The sequence below is a fragment of the Mustela nigripes genome, chromosome 6 (genome assembly GCF_022355385.1).
Source record: "Mustela nigripes isolate SB6536 chromosome 6, MUSNIG.SB6536, whole genome shotgun sequence".
Classification (NCBI taxonomy): domain Eukaryota; kingdom Metazoa; phylum Chordata; class Mammalia; order Carnivora; family Mustelidae; genus Mustela; species Mustela nigripes.
In genome coordinates, this window is record NC_081562.1 from 55910664 (window position 1) to 55929405 (window position 18742).

The 18742-nt window shown below is 43.7% G+C and overlaps 1 protein-coding gene and 1 long non-coding RNA gene across 3 annotated transcripts in view; both read left to right on the forward strand.

Moving 5' to 3' along the window:
- LOC132019500 (uncharacterized) overlaps nt 1–671 on the forward strand; it is a 39088-nt gene extending 38417 nt beyond the window's left edge. Inside the window, exon 4 of the long non-coding RNA XR_009404792.1 lies at nt 214–671. This is a non-coding gene — a long non-coding RNA (uncharacterized LOC132019500). The remainder of the gene's footprint in view (nt 1–213) is intronic.
- An 8125-nt stretch (nt 672–8796) lies between these two features.
- Nucleotides 8797–13902, forward strand: APOLD1 (apolipoprotein L domain containing 1). Of its 2 annotated transcripts, none has more exons than XM_059402637.1 (2): nt 8797–8848; nt 10123–13902. In XM_059402637.1, exons 1-2 carry the CDS (start codon nt 8846–8848, stop codon nt 10864–10866), a joined length of 747 nt encoding a protein of 248 aa, XP_059258620.1. In that variant the 5' UTR covers nt 8797–8845; the 3' UTR covers nt 10867–13902. The 2 variants fall into 2 exon arrangements, with proteins under 2 accessions (XP_059258620.1, XP_059258619.1); XM_059402636.1 differs by lacking the exon at nt 8797–8848 and adding an exon at nt 9011–9094.
- Nucleotides 13903–18742: the final 4840 nt, after the last annotated feature.

The window sequence follows — 18742 nt, forward strand, 5'->3', positions numbered from 1 at the left end:
TTAGGTTTAAAAATATTCATGATTTCTCTTGGATTAATGGTCTAAACGGGCATGTTTTACTGGGGCCTTCCTTTCTTGTTTATTGTTGCTGTAGCTTGTTTGTTGCTCATTGTACGTACGTTCCAGGGAAAGGAAGTTGTTGACTTTGACTCTCTGCCCAGGAGGGAGAAAAAATATTTATCAAATTCAAAATATGTATGTCTTTTTTTCCAGCAATTTCACTTTTAGGAATCTCTCCTACAGAAATACTCACCTGTATACAAACATACACATGACCACATCCAAGAATAGTCACTGTACCATGATTTGTAATAAACAATTCAATTGAAGATATGATAAATGGCCACCAGTAAAGGAATGGGTAAGTAAATCATGACCTGCCCATAAATTGAGTGACAGCTACATATATCACCTTGGACAAAAATATATGTATATAAGAAGGTCCTGGGCGTTTGGGTGGCTCAGTAGGTTAAAGCCTCTACCTTTGACTCAGGTCATGATTCCAGGGTCCTGGGATTGAGCCCTGCATCGGGCTCGCTGCTCAGCAGGGAGCCTGCTTCCCCCTCTCTCTCTGCCTGCCTCTCTGCCTACTTGTGATCTCTGTCTGTCAGATAAATAAATAAAATCTTAAAAAAAAAAAAAAAAAAAGAAGGTCCGGGGAGGAAAAAGACCTCACTCCCAGGTGGTTCAAATAAAGAGATTTTTAAAATAAGATTTTATTTATTTATTTATTTATTTGACAGAGAAAAAGAGAGCTCACAAGTAGGCAGAGAGGAAAGTGGGGTGGGGGGTAAGAAGGCTCCCTGCTGAGCAGAGAGCCCAATGAGGGGCTCGATCCCAGGACCCTGAGATCATGACTCGAGCTGAAGGCAGAAGCTTAACCCTCTGAGCCACTCAGGCACCCCTTTTAAAATGAAAAAAAAAAAAAAAAACCTTTTAAAAAAAATTTTGTTTATTTATTTGACAGAGAGAGAGCACAAATAGGCAGAGCGGTAGGCAGAGAGTGAAGGAGAAGCAGGATTTCCAGTGAACAGGGAGCCTGACGTGGAGCTCGATCCCAGGACTCTGGGATCATAACCTGAGCCAAAGGCAGACACTGAAGAGATTTTTCTAAAAAAAGATTTCATTTACTTATTTATTTGAAAGAGAGAGAGAGAGGCAGATGGAGAGGGGGCAGCAGACTTCCCGCTGAGCAGGGAGTTCAATGTGGGTCTCAATCCCGGGACCTGGGGATTTGGTCTTCTAAACTGAAGGCAGACACTTAACCAACTGAGCCACCCAAGTGCCCCTCAAATGAAGAAATTTCAAGAAAGGGGTTACTGACAGAGGCTGAGCAGTGTTAGGCCGACAAAGAAGAGATGGGAAATTCCTACAGACTAGTAATAGTGGAAAGCCATTACCCTCCCTAGGGCTTCGGGTACAGGGGAGAGGACAGAACAGGAGCCCAGTGACATTTGGAACGATAGAGGCAGGGCCACCAATGGAACTCTAGACAAAAAGGGATGAATCTCCTGCAAGAGACAGAGCTGCGACTGGTGAAAGCAGGCAAAGAACACTTTGACTTCTTCCCTCCTATGCTCTGATCTCTTGCTAGTCCCTCCCATTGGCTGGCCCCAGTCAGAAACATCTGGCGAAGGAGGCTGAGTGAAACCATCCATAAGGGTCAGCCTGCTGGGACACGGAGTAGGACAGAGAGAAAGTCCAAAAAATGACCTACGGGGATAAGAAAATGGCTAGCAGGATGTTTATGTTATATTTTTTAAGTGAAAAAAAAAAGTTGCATAGCAATATATACAACAGTATGCTACTTTCGTAAAAGAAACTCACAACACATATTTGCATAAACATTAGATAAGAACACGTGGCAAGCTATGAACCTCAGTGTTGCTTCTAGAGGGTGAGAACAGATGGAGAAGGAAAACTTTCTAAATTTCTACATTTTTATATTACATAAACATGTTACAAAAAGTACTTCTCTGGTGGCTAGGGAAATCAAGATAACTATATTTCCCATGAAAACAGAGTATTTTTATAGTTAATGTGAAGACCAAGTAGGAGAACCCCTAAGTGATTAATAGTTAACTCCTTCATGGGCGCTGCAGAGAGAAACACTCCCCAATCCATGTTAATTATTATTATTATTATTTTTAAAGATTTTATTTATTTACTTGAGAGAGAAAGAGAGAGAGAGAGAGAGAGAGAACACAAGTTGCGAGGGAGAGGAGCAGAGGGAGAAGGAGAAGCAGACTCTTCACTGAGCAGGGTGCCCCATGCGGGGCTCCATCCTGGGACTCCAGGATCATGACCTGAGTGGAAGGCAGACACTTATGTGACTGTCCCACTCAGGTGCCCCTATTATTATTATTTTTTAAAGGTTTTTAAGTTTATTTTTAGCGGGAGAGGAGGGGGGTGGGGCAGAGGGAGAGAGAAAATCTCCAGCAGCCTCCATGATGAGTATAAAGCCTGATGAGGTGCTTAATCTCACAACTCTGAGATCACAACCAAGAGTCAGCTGTTCAACCGACTGAGCCAACCAGGCGCCCTACATGTTAATTATTTTAATGTTAAAGAGTAGATTTTGTATGCTGTAGTGTTGGTTAGGTTTCTCTGTTATAAAGATGAGAACTCAAAGTCTTTCAAGGAATAAAAGGAAACTAAGGATACACAGATGGCTGATGGAACACAGTGATGGAGAAAAAGAAAAAGTGAGATTCTTCTGTTTGCTTCCAGGTAGGTCCCTGTCTCTCTCTTGTTCCCGGCAAACACACCTTCTCTGTTCTTTGGGGGCACATAATAGGCAAAATGTAGCTGACTCACAGATCTGGACTTCCATACTTCAGTTGTGGCCACTGAGACGAACTCAATTCTCTTTGGGTTCATTTTCTAAACTCCCAGGAGAAAGAATCGGATTGGCCAAGTTTGGTTCAGCTGGGTACCTCTGGTCCAGTTGGCTATAGTCGGGTGAAGCAGGATCATGTAATGTAGTACAAACACAGATCCTGGAATCTTCTGGAAGGAGATGAAGAGATACTGTTAGACCAAGGGTAGGGGTTATGTTCTTAAGCGACCTGTTCCAGATAAGGCAGAGAACATTATAAATTGATGAGTTAAAAATCACTTTTAGATTGTCCCATAGCTGAAAAGTAAAAAAAAAAAATTTCTGAGGGAGCCAGGACTCAAGCCTGGTGCAGAGCTTCTTATAGAATATGCTTTCCCTCTTTTTCAAAGGTAATTTAAAAATTTTTTAGCATAGAAAGTAAAGGCAGAAATACTTTTTTAAAGTGCTAAATTTTAGGAAAAGTGGATTAAAAGTTATTTTCTCACATAATTCAAAAACAGATAGAGTTGAAATCCTACTATAGAAACCATTTATTCACTTTTTAAAAAGCAAATAACCAGAGCAGTAACAATCCACTTTCAGTGTATTGGAAGATACATCCTTGCTTCACTACAATGTTTAATGTGAAATGACTAAGTTCGTCTATAAAAAAATAGGCTTTGAGCAAAGTCAAAAAAGAAAACCAAAATCCAACATTCTCTTGCCTATAAGAGACACGCTAAAAATTAAACCCTTCAAGGAGTCTAAAAGTTGGGGGAGAGCTTAAAATTTATTATGCCTCTGTACATACAAAGCCAGCAGGTGTTCTAATCCAGGTTGCAATGATTATTGTATATGTGTGAGAACTTGAGAGATAATGACTAAGCTTGGGAAAGGTAGAGACAAAGGTAATAGTTTCCTGGTGTCCTGTCCTGGGAGATAAGAGAATCTTTATGGCTATTGGCAGGGTGTGGACTCAGCTGCAGTCTTTCTGGCACCAGCGGAAGAGGCTTGTGGTAAAGAAGATATGCTGTAATGGAGCCTATGGGGCAAATGCTTCTATGTTAATGAGGTAATGTATGTTTCACCCACGTGATCCCAGGTGTGCTGTGCATGTGTGCACACCTGTGGAGGGGGAAGGAGGACAAAATCAAACTGGCTTCAGGGAGACTGGGCCAACCAAAGAGCTCTCAGTGTCAGATTTGTCCAGAAGAAAAAGTAAGATTATATCTTTTTTTCCAGAAGTGGAAAAAAAGTGGATGCTTTCTTTTTCTTATTTCTTTTATTCCTTAGGCATCGTTTTCTCTCTCCTCTGACACCCCACCATAATTTCCTACTGTAAAATTTCTTCTCCCTGAGTATAGGTAGTGTTAGTGGGAGGGTAAAGTTCTGTGACTATCTTGCATTTGGAGGCTGGAATGATTCACTCTCCCTCTCTCTACCCAGTGCAGACAGGGGATGGGCACTTGACCTAAGCTCGGCCAAGCCAGTGGTCACTCCTAGAATTTTGATGCGTAAGCTGATGCCAGTACAAGAAAGAGCAGGGGTTGGTCAGTGGCAACCAAACAGGCCATTCCAGCTGTAGGACAGCTGCTATCCTTCCAGCTTTGGTTTGGCAGAGCTCCTTGGTTCATTCTCAAGCACGCTCCTGCAGACACATATCAATAGTTTCCAATAGTTTGATTATATTAGCCAGAGTGAGATGATTTCTATATTCCCAGAGAGACTCTAATTCCCGAGAAATAATTGAGGATGAAGAGAGTATATGAAATGGCTTGTGGTATCGTAGTTCATCTTGGAATATGTATCTCCTCCACAAGAAAAGCACTCTGGTAGACGGCCTGATGGTTTGCATTTCTTCCTCTTGCCTCCTGCTGTGGCAGGAGTTACTTCTTTATCCCATCTTTGTTGGCCATGTGACTTGGTTGACCAATAGAATGTAAGTGGGTATGCTAAGTACCATGTCTGAGCAGAAACTTTAAGGATGAGTTGCCAATTTTGTTTCAAAATAGATATTTTCTTGGGTACCTCGGTGGCTCAGCCAGTTAAGCACCTGTCTTCAGCTCAGGTCATGATCCCAGGGCGGTGGGATCCGGTCCCACATCAGATTCCTTGTTTAGTGGGGAGTCTGCTTCTCCCTCTGGCCCTCTGCTGGCTTCTGAGTGTGTGCTTGCTCTCTCTCTCTCTCTTGCAAAAATAAATAAACAAAAAACCTTAAAAAAGCACCCCAAAATACATATTTTTTCTTTTATCTACTCCATTCCGTCTTGGCAATACTTGCCAAATCCACAGTAATCTCATTCATTTACTTTAGTAACCTTCTAACTCATTTCTGGCCTTTTAACTGTGTTTCTCTGGAAACCGTCCTTCATACAACTGTCAGTGATGGCAAATCTAACCCTGTAAAGTCACAGATTAAAGCCTTCCCTGGCTCCCTGTCCCCCATGTGGCATTTGAGAGCCATCAGGATTTATCTGTATATACCCTCTCAGCCTCATTCCTGGATAGTCCCAGCTTTATGCTTAGCCAAGTGGAATTGTCTAAAACATCTTGAACATTCCTCCATGCCTTTGTCCATTCTGTTCCCTTCTTCAGTCCTCTCCCTTCTAATTCTGTCCAAATAACATCTGTTCAACTCTCAAGTAGATACGCTTCCAGAAAGCCCTCCCTGGAACTTCCTAGGCATGCACTTTCACTCTGTTTCCTCAATGCACACACATCTGACACTCTCCACATCAACTTGAAATGATTTGTTCTGTAGCTTTCAGTCTAACAGACTGCCATTTCCTGGAGGACAGAAATGGTGTCTTATTCAGGTTTTAATCCTCAAAATCTAGCATGATGCCTGGCACACAGTAGGTTTTCAATACACATTCACAGAGTGAAATAAACCAAGCAAGTGAATCATTATATAAGAAAACTGGGTTGTCTTAAATCCTACAGCTGGGATTCCTAAAAGCTAAGGGCATTTTAAAATGGTTCTTCTGGAAAGCAGTATAGTCACGTGTAACAAAAACTACAAAATTGTTCTCCTTCCTTCACTTGGGATTTTCCTATTTGTGAATACTCCCCAAAGAAATAATCCAAATGGGTAAAATGTACACAGATGTTTCAGGCAACTCTAGTTATAATTGTGGGGGGAAAAAAACACACCAAACACTGGAAGCTCTCCAAGTGTCTAATAGGGAAATGACTAAGCAAACAATAGGATTATTACATAGCTATTAAAAATGATAGAGGTGAGGACTGTGTCAACATAGAGAAGTGTGTATCTGCAGAAACGTTAAGTGGGAAAAAGAACACAGACGCATTTAAACAATAGTGGTTAAAGAGAAGTGTGTACATTAACAAACTTCAGAGGCCAGATTGGAAAAATGAAGATGGCTGGAGTTCACTGGATGTTTTTTTTTTTTCCCCCTGTGCATTCCATGAGTTGATGACAATAATAGTTGAGATATCATTGCAAAATAATATTCTGAAAGTCCTCTGGTGTATAGTGATCTAAGTAACCTACCAGCTTACATATTCCAAGAGAGAATTTCATGCTAAATTCTCAAAAAATTATGAAAATAATGACATTTCTTTGAGAGAACAAAATACTTTAGTTTCTTTCTTTCTTTCTTTTTTTTTTTTTAAGATTTTAAGAGAGAGATAGAGAGATAGAGGAAGCATGAGCAGGGGGAGAGGCAGAAGGAGAAGGAGAAGCAGACTCCTCACTGAGCAGGGAGCCTGATGCAGGGCTTAATTCCAATACCCTGGGATCATGACCTGAGCCGAAGGCAGACGCTCAACTGACTGAGCCACCCAGGAGCCCCTGTTTAGTTTAATTCAACAAACAATTCTGAGAGCTTCATTATGTTCTAGAGCATTTATATTCACAAGACATTTATGAAACACAAGGACAAAATTCCTCAGATGGATAGGAGTTATTCTTTTCACTTAATTTTATTTGAGTGACTGTACATATTAGGACCTATTAACAAAAGAAAGTTTGAGAGACCTCATAGTCATGACTAGTCTCCAAAGAGGTTCTATGTATAGTGACTGAGATATACTGATAAAGATTAAAAGGAAAAATTCATCATTATATAATTCTAAACTTGTGTTACTTTACCCCTGTAGTGCACTGTGAATTAATATTTTATAAATCCTATGCTTAGTTTGTGAGTAGTAAAATACTGATATTGCAAGATACATTATAGTGCAATTAAAAAAAACCCACAACTTTTTATAACTTGTTTGAGAAATGTTTCATTTTTATTTATTAAAGTTTTTTTAAGATTTTATTTATTTATTTGACACAGAGAGAGGGTATACAAGCAGGGGAAGCGGCAGACAGAGGGAGAGGGAGAAGCAGGATCCCTGCTAAGCAAGGATCCCAATTCGGGGCTTGACGCGGGGCTCAATCCCAGGGTCCTGGGATCATGACCTGAGCCAAAGGCAGATGCTTAACCAACTGAGCCACCCAGGCACCCCTCAAGTGTCCATTCTTATAAATAATTCAAAGTATTATGTTGACCATTCTCCTATACTTTCTCTTTCTTCATTACAAGTCTGTACTATGATTACTCGTGCCCCAAAGAAGATGATCCTTCTGTATCCCATTAAAATTCCTCATCCAAGAGATAAAAATTTAATCATAGTCATCTAAACCCCCAACACACAACAAAATAGCAAGGAAAGCTGGGAACTGAAGAATAGTTTATGGGGCGCCTGGGTTGCTCTGGTGGTTAAGGGTTTGCCTTTGGCTCAGGTCATGATCTCTGGGTCTTGGGATCAAGCCCCACATCGGGCTCCCTGCTCGGTGGGGAGTCTGATTCTCCCTTTCCCTCTGCCCCTCCTCCTGTTCATGCTTTCTCTCTCCTTCAAATAAATAAATAAAATCTTTAAAAAAAAAAAAAAGGACTATGGTTGTAAGTAGTAGCAAATGGTGTTGTGTTGATAAATACCAAGCATAGTTAAAAAGGTGGGGAATTTAATTGTGTTCCAGAAAAAGGCTGTTAAGACCTTCTAGATGAACCAGAGAGTTGGAACAATAATTAAGTGAAAAACCAACTTGCCCTTCCTCATTGGAAGGTGCAAGAACGAGAAAGATGATGTATTTGAGGTTTCCCGGCTGAGCTCCAGCCACTGATCTGAAGGCCCCAGAAAGCAGCCACGGAAGCTATACGCGTTTTCCCCTCCTGAATTACCCAGATAATTGCTTTTCAGCCTATGTTCCACTAACCTGGTACTAAAATCCGCTCACTTAACTATTACATGGGCCACAACTGCCACTTCAAATGAAAACCCAGGAAGCCAAATCGCAGCTGCTGTTGAAAGTGTATAATTAGCTCCTTGTGCAGCCTGACCTCACTGATTTCTCTGATGTATTTGGCCTGCCATGTGCCCTTTCTGAGACCTCCAGCATCTTCTCCACAGCTGGAGATGCCCCAAACTGCACGGAGCACTTCCTGTGGATGTGGCCTTACATTCTTAAGGCTGAGCGCTGAGTGGATTGCTTTTCAACCACGCTGCCTAATCATGCTTTTTAAAATACAACATGGACTATGAGTGGCTATATCAGACATAGGAGGGTTCCCGCCTTTCTTTTTCTTTTAAAAAATGATTTTGTAATGATGTCTTCTCAAGAAACACTATAATTGGTCAGCCTAGGGTGCGTTTTTTATCCTCCCATATAACGTCATTAGCTATTCTCAGGAGAGGAAAGGCAGGGTATGCCCCCTGGGAGAATGACCACACTTGTTTCAAGTTGGGGAAGAGCCTGTGGGTCTTTTCCTGCGTTTGGGGGAAAGCGAACACACAATGTTCGTTTCCTAAATACGGGATGTGCTGTGTGGCTGGCAGGTCATTTTCCACCATGTCACATCCTTCTGGTTGAAGGCAGCAGGGGCTAGGACAGGAAATGGCAAATTCTCAGAATGAGACAAGGCTTTCCCAGGGCAGTCATTGGTTCTCTGGGACTATAAAACATGCTCATCCAGAAACAGCCTCAGATTTTTCTTTCCTGGAGATAGCCAGAAGTGAATGGTAAGTGGGGGAGGCGAGAGGGATTCTGTCTAAAAGACAGTCATTGGAATTGTAATCCTGGGGTTATATCCTTGGTCCACTACATATTTTATGTGACGTTTCCTCATTTTGCTAAGAGGTGTCTTTGCCTGGGAATGTATCACTGGTGGGTGGGATAACCGGGGCATGCAAATAAAATTAAGACCAAGGAGTCAGGAGACAAGGATTCTAGACGGTTTTGTGAAGAATCAGCTGCATCTTGAACATGTCTGTATTTCGATTTTCTCATCTTTCAGAGAATAATGATTCGGCTCTGATACCTCACAGTATTGAAATGCTCTATTTCTATGGCTCATTTGCCCCTTTCAAGAAGTTCCTAATAATGAGGAGTACAGTGGATATGAAGGTGGGACTCTCTAGCAACTAGGAAGGAGGTACCTTTACCCCAGAAACACAGTTCTCTTTCTTAGTCATCTTCAGTTGACTTCAACTTGATATGAGGTAGCCCTCGGTGAGTTGTTAAACAAAAATGTTGGGCACTTAATTTTATTCAGCCATTATTCATTTTTAAAGAAAGATTTCATCATAAAGAAACACAATGGTATTAACTTAATGCAATTTAGTTTTAATTGTGCACCCACCAAAGAGTGAGAATAGAAAAAATTGCCCAAAGGACATCTTAGGCTTGATTCTAAATTCAGAGCCTGGAAAAATAACAAGCAGGAGAGTCGCTTCAGGGAACCGTCTAACTTAGAAAGATTAGTTTCTTACATCCAAGAGACGGTATGATTTTTGAGTTTTGGGGGGGCTTGTCTTTTTCTCTCATCAGAGGGGAAAAAAAATGTCTTGCCAAACTCCTAGGATCCAGGTCTTCATGTAAGGGCTTTGTGAGCTGGTACAACCCAGCACCTGCAAAGTGCGATCTTTCCAGCAGAGGAAAGGCCTCTGTGTAGGAGTAGATTTCCAGAGCCACCACTCCCTCCTCCCTGAGCTTATGGAACAGTTAATCAAGTGCACCCTTAGCGCTCCCCCGGAGAGAAGCTGACCAGAGCCTCCCTCCCGCTTGCATGTGCGTTTTAAGGTCCCGAGAACTTGTGTGGCTCCTTCCAGATTCCAGAACCTGTCTCTGCGAGCTCGACACGCAGGCCTCGCCGGGCGGGGGCCTGTTTGTGCCCCCCCCCCTCCCCCGGCGCCGCCGGGGCTGTCGTGTCTAACCCGGGCGTGCGGGAGGCGCGAGCGGGGCGCGGGCGGGCACGGAGGCTCCGGGCTCTAACCGCGCTTCTGTGTCCCCGCAGGGCATGGAGCGGCCGGCGGCCCGGGAGCTGCAGGGCGCCGACGCGCTACGCCGCTTCCAGGGGCTGCTGCTGGACCGCCGCGGCCGGCTGCACCGGCAGGTGCTGCGCCTGCGCGAGGTGGCCCGCCGCCTCGAGCGCCTCCGCCGGCGCTCCCTGGCGGCCAACGTGGCTGGCAGCTCGCTGAGCGCCGCGGGCGCCGCGGCCGCCATCGTGGGGCTCTCGCTCAGCCCGGTCACCCTGGGCGTGTCGCTGGTGGCGTCGGCCGTGGGGCTGGGGGTGGCGACCGCCGGAGGGGCCGTCACCATCACGTCCGACCTCGCCCTGATCTTCTGCAATTCCCGGGAGCTGCGCAGGGTGCAGGAGATCGCCGCTGCCTGCCAGGACCAGATGCGCGAGATCCTGAGCTGCCTCGAGTTCTTCTGCCGCTGCCAGGGCCGCGGGGACCGCCAGCTGCTGCAGTGCGGCCGGAACGCCTCCATCGCCCTGTACAACTCTGTCTACTGCGTCGTCTTCTTCGGCTCACGTGGCTTCCTCATCCCCAGGCGGGCGGAAGGGGCCACCAGGGTGAGCCAGGCCGTGCTGAGGGCCAAGATTCAGAAACTGGCGGAGAGCCTGGAGTCCTGCACTGGGGCCCTGGACGAACTCAGCGAGCAGCTGGAGTCCAGAGTCCAGCTCTGCACGAAGGGCGGCCGTGGCCGCGACCTCAAGATCTCTGCTGACCAGTCCGCAGCGCTGTTTTTCTGAGAACATCCTTTCCCCTCATGACCGAGGCCAGAAACCATCCCCATGGGATGCTCCAGATTTGTAGCTCCCTCAGGAAAACAACACCAAGTTGGACGGGGAGCGGAATGCAAAGGATGAGAAAGACTGTTCTTGAAACTGGGGGGACGGAGGGAGTGCTCAGAGTCCTTCTTTTCCCATCACCGTGGCATCCTGCCTGGGGTTGTATGCTAGGGACATTTTACTTGCCTAATCCTATGGGCTATGTGAACTGACAACTCTTCTTCCTTTATCAAAACCGTTCAGTTGCCACACTGGTGGGCACCCCTGTATTAAAGTTGACTCAGGGTCCTTGCCCCAGCCCCGGTGGGTTTGAGCAGAGTTTGGGGAGGCTGTGTGTGAGGCCACCCTCTGGGGCCCCTCTAAGACCCACTAGGCTCTGACGTCCTCAAAATGAGGAGGAGACACTAGCTTTTAAAACTTCTCTTCCAGAGTTTCTGAGTTTAAAACAACTCCAGAGTCTGGAGCAAATCAGGTCCCTCTGAACTGTGTAGCAGGGTTCAGGACCCAAGAGGGGCCTCTCCCATTCACACACTCTTCTCTCCACCCTCTGGGTGCCTGCTCTCAAATCCAGCCTGGGGCAGGGTGGGTATTTCTGAAGGGCTTCATAGCCAGACCTCTGGATATTCTGGGAGGGAAACCAAGTAAACAGTCATCTGAATCCCACCCCCTTGCAACAAGCTGCTGAGGCCAAGGATGATGAAGTGACGCACAACCTTCCTTACCCGCATCCTAGTGCACAGAAGAGAGCAGTGGCTTTGAGTTAGTCCTGGGTTTATTATAGGCTCTGTCACTACTGTGAGACCTTGGCCACTTAATTTCTCTGAGACTTGGCTTCCTGGTCTGTGAAACAGATGCTAAAGTCACCCTGTTTTAAGGTATTGAGATGAAGTGCCAAGCACAGTGTCTGACTCAGGAAGTGTGTGCCCCCTCCCCCCCACCCCCTCCGACTGGCAACATTAGCATCACGTGGGGACTTGGTAGAAAGGCAACTTCTTGGACTCAACAGTCGACCTAAGGAATCAGAAACTCTGGAGGTGGGGCCCAGCAGCTTGTGTTTAAAATAAGCCCACAGGGGAATCCTGATATCCACTAAGTTTTGAAGAGCACTGCAACAGATGTTGTTGGTTTCTGATCCCCTCGTGGGCGTTCATGAAGTCTCAAGGCCTCTCCAGGGGCTCCATGGTCTTCAGAGTCATTCACAGAAGGTAAAGGACAGACAGGGTCCCAAAAGTGAAAGAAAGAGTATGTGCAGGATCTGTCAGGGCGTCCTGGGGCAATTTCCCACCCTGGGAAGTAAGGGATATAACAAAATGCCCCTCTAGAGGGCAGTGTTGCCTACTCATTGTAGGAACTGGTACACAAAGGACCTTGAACTTAATGCAAATTGACCTTTGTTACCTTCTCTGAAGGCTGCTGGGCCTTGTATTTTTTTTTTTAATTTATTTTAAGTTTGTTATTTAATTGCTGTTTATTATTTGCATTTAATTGTATTTAATCACCATGCCACGTTTAGAAAATAATAGGAATAGCATGTTTCTGATTGGGAGGCTGTGGAGGCTCTTTTTGGGAGATGACGCTGAGTTTTGCCTTCCTAAGGTGGGGCATGAGTTGGAAATAACATTGCTCTCCTTGAGTAAGTCTCTCTCCAGAAGGGGGGGAATTTTATTTCCTAGTGATCTGAGCGATCCTTTTAGGTAAACGTGGGAAGTTCTGAATAGAGAGACCACGGATGAATTTAGGCTTCCCAATGGAGGTTAGACTTGCGGGCTATAGAAAGGATGCAAGCATATTTATCCTGAAGGTACTTCGCCAGCAAATAACACTTGACCCGAAAGCGAACCTATTTTGTTCGGGGAGGAAAAGAACCCATTAGAGGCATGAGAGGGAGGCACTCAGACCAGGGCAGCCTCATGTCTTGTGACATTATGTCTTGTGACGTTATGTCTTGTGGGTGATAGGCAAATAGCTTATGTGGTGATGTGTTATATTTTCACTTTGGGTGCTGTAGGGAATCTCCAAGCTGTCTCTAAGAAAATAGTTATCATTTCTTCAATTTCCATTCCTACAACCATAATGTTGAAAATACGTTGAAAAGCCTTTGGGAACCACACACCCAACACTTGGCTGTGTTATTTAATTGTTTAACATGCTTACATTTACCCAGTCTACCCCCATGTTTCCCAGTGGTGGCAGAGTGTCTGAGGAACTGTAATCTCAGCGCTGGGGAGAGGGCTTAGTGGTTCTGTGTTTTTATTTCTCCTATAAATCGCAATCGATCCTTGTTTCTTTTGAAGCTGGCACTGGTTTCTTTTTAAACTGTATCATTTCTTAGACCACCTTGTATGAATGCTAGCATTTTAGATCACCAGAATGTACTTTACCTCGTTGTCTGGGTTGTGTCTCAAAGGCACAACTACTCCCTGACTCCATCTTTTATTAATGCTTAAGTTTGCATCATAGTCTTCCAATGGGTGTGTTGTTCCCTAGAAATTAACTGGGCATTTCAGGACGCAACAGGAGCAACAGCAGCAGCAAACTTCTCGTATCATTAGGGTATTTTGGGGATCTCAAAGTCATAAATTCCCAAAGTTATCATTCCAGTGGCCCCCTTTACATCTAAGGAAGAGTGTCTACTTTGGAACAATACTTTGCACATTATAGGAGCTCAATACATGCATTTAAATAATTTAATGAACTGCTTAGCTATAGTATTAGAATTTATTGGTAATAAAATGTTATCCATTCTTTTCTGGGTCTGATATAAAAAGTGGAGCCTCTACCAGGATTTAGCCAAGTCCAGTTAAATGGATCCTAGAGACAAATACTTATTTATTTCTTTTGGGGGAATGCAAATAAGGCTTTTCCTTAAGGTCTTCATTCTGTAAACAAACAGATTGAAATGGTATGTTGCAAAAGGAAGAAGAGAGAGGAGTATTTAGATTACAAATGTACTTCAGAAAAATGTCCAAGCTTGAAAAATAAAAATTTTGTTCTAAGATATAAGTGCTTCTGTTAGTTTCTTGGGTTTATAATAGTTTGGATTTTTTTTTTTTCCCACAAAAAGGAGGTTCATTTGTTTCTGCATTTCAAGGATTCAGTAAAACTACATTCTGTTCTATGAAAAAAATGATCCTTAGCAAACATTCTGATCTTCATTGCTCTGATGCCTTTGCCCTCAGGCATCTGTCATTTCCAAAATGGCAATTGTCACAGTGGAAAGTAGTTACTGGGAAAAAAAAAGGGAAGAGTGGTGTAGAAACCAGCCTAGATCAGATAAGGCAAACAATCAGTCAACTTGATATATTTCTCATTCAAAATCTTAGTGTGAAAAGGAAGTAAAGGGAAGTGAGACATCGCCATAAAACACTGTGCAGAGATTAAGTGGGGATACAGTTAAATGCAGCAATTTCTGAACTCCACATTTTTTCCCACTATAGCAAAATAAGTTTTTTCCTTTCATTGAAAAAAAAAGGCCCATTCCATAAACTTTTTGACCTTTCTGTAATTAATTACCTAATCTCATGTCTGCCTGCTGTGAATTAATAACTTTGAAAAGGGGCTGATGTGTAATCATGTTCACTTAGAATATTCAGTGTTGACCTGTATAAATGAACTTTTAAACTTTTTTTTTTAAAGATTTTATTTATTTATTTGACAGACAAAGATCACAAGTAGGCAGACAGACAGGCAGAGAGAGAGAGGAGGAAGCAGCCTCTCCGCTGAGCAGAGAGCCCGATGTGGGGCTTGATCCCAGGACTCTGGGATTATGACCTGAGATGAAGGCAGAGGCTTTAACCCACTGAGCCACCCAGGCGCTCCTATAAATAAACTTTTAAAAAGTAATTAACTCCTGTTACAGGAATTCTCTTATTATCTAGAAGTCTCAGCAGTTTCAAAACCTTTGGATATAATTGCAATGTAGGAAGCAATTGAAAGGAAACCTAGAATCGGCCAAACCAGCCTTCACAAATCCCAAACACTAGAGAGAGGCAGAAAGGAAGAGTGAAGGCAAAACTCCCCCAGAAATTTCTAGGAGACTTCGCCTTGCAAGTAACTGATCTTGACCTTGCAAGACCTGTGGGAAACTGTAGTATTTTTAGCTAACAGTTCACTATTCCCAATATACCTAGGATTCAGTTTGTAAGGAAAAAAAGGAGGGTGGACATTGAGTGGGAGGTCTGGCAATCCAAAGACTGTGGTGGTCGCTGTAGTCTTTTGAGAACTTCTGGCCTGGATGTGATCTCACTGAGCACCAGCCTCTGAGACTCCACCTTGGAGACTCCCCTGGGTCCTCTGAATGTCGCACTTTTAATGACCATGCGGGGGAAAAAAAATTGCTGCATTGGTGGGACTGTTTGCAAAGGCCAGCCCTGGGATCTTATCTTTGCTGAAGCATATGGCATTCCTGTCGTGACAAGTGTCCTTTTAGTGAATTGCAATAAATCTCTCCTTGTTGAGTTGACAGGAGGTTGGGATGGTGCCTTTTGCTCCTGCCAAACCCCTATTCGAGAAGGTAAACCCTGCTGTGGTCTGGAATAGGACAAAGAGGGAGCCCCAAGATCTGGAAATAATCCCTTAGCAACCAGAGACATGTTTAGAGGGGGGGAAATCATGCTGATGAAGCAAGACCACTGCAGGGGCAAAGAAGGAACATTAGGGATCCTCCGTACCCCCAATCATGACTGGCAGTAGCATTAAGTCGTGAAGAGAAGGTCTTCCAATGTGTTCTTGCCTGCACAAGTAAAATTCGGCTATACCAAGCCACATCTGCAAAGAATGAGGTTTAATCCCATTTTGCATTTCCAGTGTAAGCCCAGGGCTGGAAGTGCAGGCAAGCCTGTGACCTGATTTGCCCTAGAACTTTAGCAATGAGTCACATTGCGATTCACATACCTGTACCCCGGGGGTTAAAATATATGTTTATAAAAAATAAAAAAATTTTAAAAAGATGTGGATATTTAATGATAATAATAATTACTAATATCGATCAAAAACTTCTTTGTTCTAAGTACAATTTATTATCACATTTACCTTACAAAAATCTTATGTGGTGGACAGTAAGATTACCCCATATTATTAGAGAAAGTAAGGATGTGAGAGGTTGTACAGCGTATATTAGTAATAAAAAATAATAGCTCACGATATTGACAACATTATGAACAATAAGCTGAATGATTCATTCATTCATCCAGAAAATACATGTTGAATACTAACCTTGTACTAGCTACTGTCATTTGTGGGCAATGTAGACAGAGTTCTAGATCTTACAGTGCTAACAATCCAGTAAACTAGGCAGGACTATCTTATGCCAGCAGGTTATTCAATAAAAAGCTAAAATGCAGCTTTGCAAAAGACATGTATTTGTCAAAAACAAACAAACAAACAAAACCAACAACCAAACCAATGTGGGTGTGATTTGAAAATGATCAAACTTTAGCTTAGATCATAACCACTTGGGCACAGTTATTTGTAAAGCTGTCCCAGATGTCTCAATCATGGCCAGATTCTTGTGAACAAAATGTCTAGAATGGAAGGACATGCTTAATAAGAACTTTCTGCTAACCGTTGATGTGCTGGGAAGGCATCGTCAGACACCACACAGACATGCATTGAGAAGTGACTGGTTCAACAGGCCTTTCCAGATATTATATATATAAAAACCTCTGAAAATGAAACTTCTGGAGGGTCATTCCATTGAAACCATCACTGACCCTCCTTGTCGGCTTTCTTCCCATTAGGGGCGTGTACTCAGTTCCCTTCCAGTGGTATGGCCTCATCCTGTTGGGGGCTGGTGGGAGAGCTGCTAGGTGTGAGTACGAATAAGACCTTAGGTATCATGAAACTATTAAAATAATAACGTTTTGTGGATGATTTGTTGTCATTTTTAAAAAAGATTTTATTTATTTATTTATTTGACAGAGAGAGAGAGAGAGAGACACACACACACACACACAGTGAGAGAGGGAAAACAAACAGGAGGAGTGGGAGAGGGAGAAGCAGGTTTCCCGAGAAGTAGGGAGCCTGATGCAGGGCTCGATCCCAGGACCCTGGGATCATGACCTGAGCTGAAGGCAGAGGCCCAGTGACTGAGCCACCCAGGAGCCCTGATTTGTTGTCATTTTTTATTTTTACTTTATTTTATTTTTTTCAAAGATTTTATTTATTTATTTGACAGAGATCACAAGTAGTCAGAGAGTCAGGCAGAGGCAGAGAGAGAGGAAGGGTAGCAGGCTCCCCGCTGAGCAGAGAGCCCGATGCGGGGTTCGATCCCAGGACCCCGAGATCATGACCTGAGCTGAAAGCAGAGGCTTAACCCACAGAGCCACCCTGCTGTCATTTTTAAAAAAGCTTTTATTATGAGAAAGAGAGCTCAAGCATGAGCAGGAGCATGAGTGGGAGGAGGGGCAGAAGGAGAGGGACAAGCAGACTCCCCACTCAGTGGGAAGCACAACACAGGGCTTGATCCCAGGACCTGGAGATCATGACCCAAGCTGAAGTCAGATGCTTAACCAACTGAGCCACCTAGGTGCCCCTTCATTGTTGTTTTCAAGACTTTAAGTATCTCCATGGGGCACCTGGGTGGCTCAGTGGGTTAAGCCTCTGCCTTTGACTCAGGTTATGATCTCAGGGTCCTGGGATGGAGCCCTACATTAGGCTCTCTGCTCAGTGGGAAGTCTGCTTCCCCCTCTCTGCCTGCCTCTCTGCCTACTTTGATCTCTCTCTCTGTCTAATAAATAAATAAAGTCTTTAAAAAAGAAAAAAAAGACTTTAAGTATCTCCACACCCAGCGTGGGGCTCAAACTCACAAACCCAAGACCAAGAGCCATGTGCTCCACAGACTGAGCCCACCAGGCCCCCCTGGATGATCCAGTTCTGCGTCGGGCTCCCTGCTTGGTGGGAGTCTGCTTCTCCCTCTCCTCCCTGCTCGTGCTCTCTCTCCCTATCTCTGTCTCTCTCAAATAAATAAATAAAATCTTAAAAAAAAAAAGACCTCTAAAAAATCTTTTAAAAAATCTCATATAGACACACACACACACACACACAAAACAAAAAAGAAAGAAAGAGGAAAGGTTTAAAAAAAAATTTTTTTGTGATAAGAACTTTTATTATCTGCTCTCTTAGCCACTTTCTAACATACCCTACAGCAGTGTTGGCTCTAGTTACCATGTCTTCCATTACATCCTGGCTGCTTACTTATCTTATAACTGGAAGTTGGTTCCTTTTGGTTATTTTAACCCAATCTCCCTTCTCCTGCCCTGTGTCTGGTGGTCACAAATCTGAATTTTTTTTTTGAGATTTCACATATAAGATCACACAGTATTTGTGTTTCTCTGTTTGACATATTTCACTTAGCATATGTCCTCAAGATCCACCCATGTTGTCACAAATTGACGGATTTCTTTCTTTTCTATGATCGAATAGTATTCTGTTGAATATATCCACCACATTTTCTTTGTCTATCAAGCCTGGTGGTTTTGAATGAGCTGGAGAGAAGAATGGGACCATTGTGAGAATGTTTTCAAGAACAAACGTTTGCAAGACCTTTAGTGATGAGAAGCAGTAGCAGAGAGGAAAGGCAGTTCTGTGCTGCACCTGACGCCCCACCTCTCTGGGCTCTCGGACATGTTGGGCTGGCCTCAAAAACCCAAGCTCAGCCCTATGTCAGCATTGAGTCATAAATCTGTGGTGTTGACAGTGAACTTCCTGATCTCTGAACGCTTTCCTCCCCAGAGTGGCCTCCTTTCTACGGGGTGTTTTCTAAAGAGGGGAAGACCTCGGAATGGTCTGGGGTATCATTTTCCACCTCTCTTGCATGACCCACTCCGTAAGATTTCTC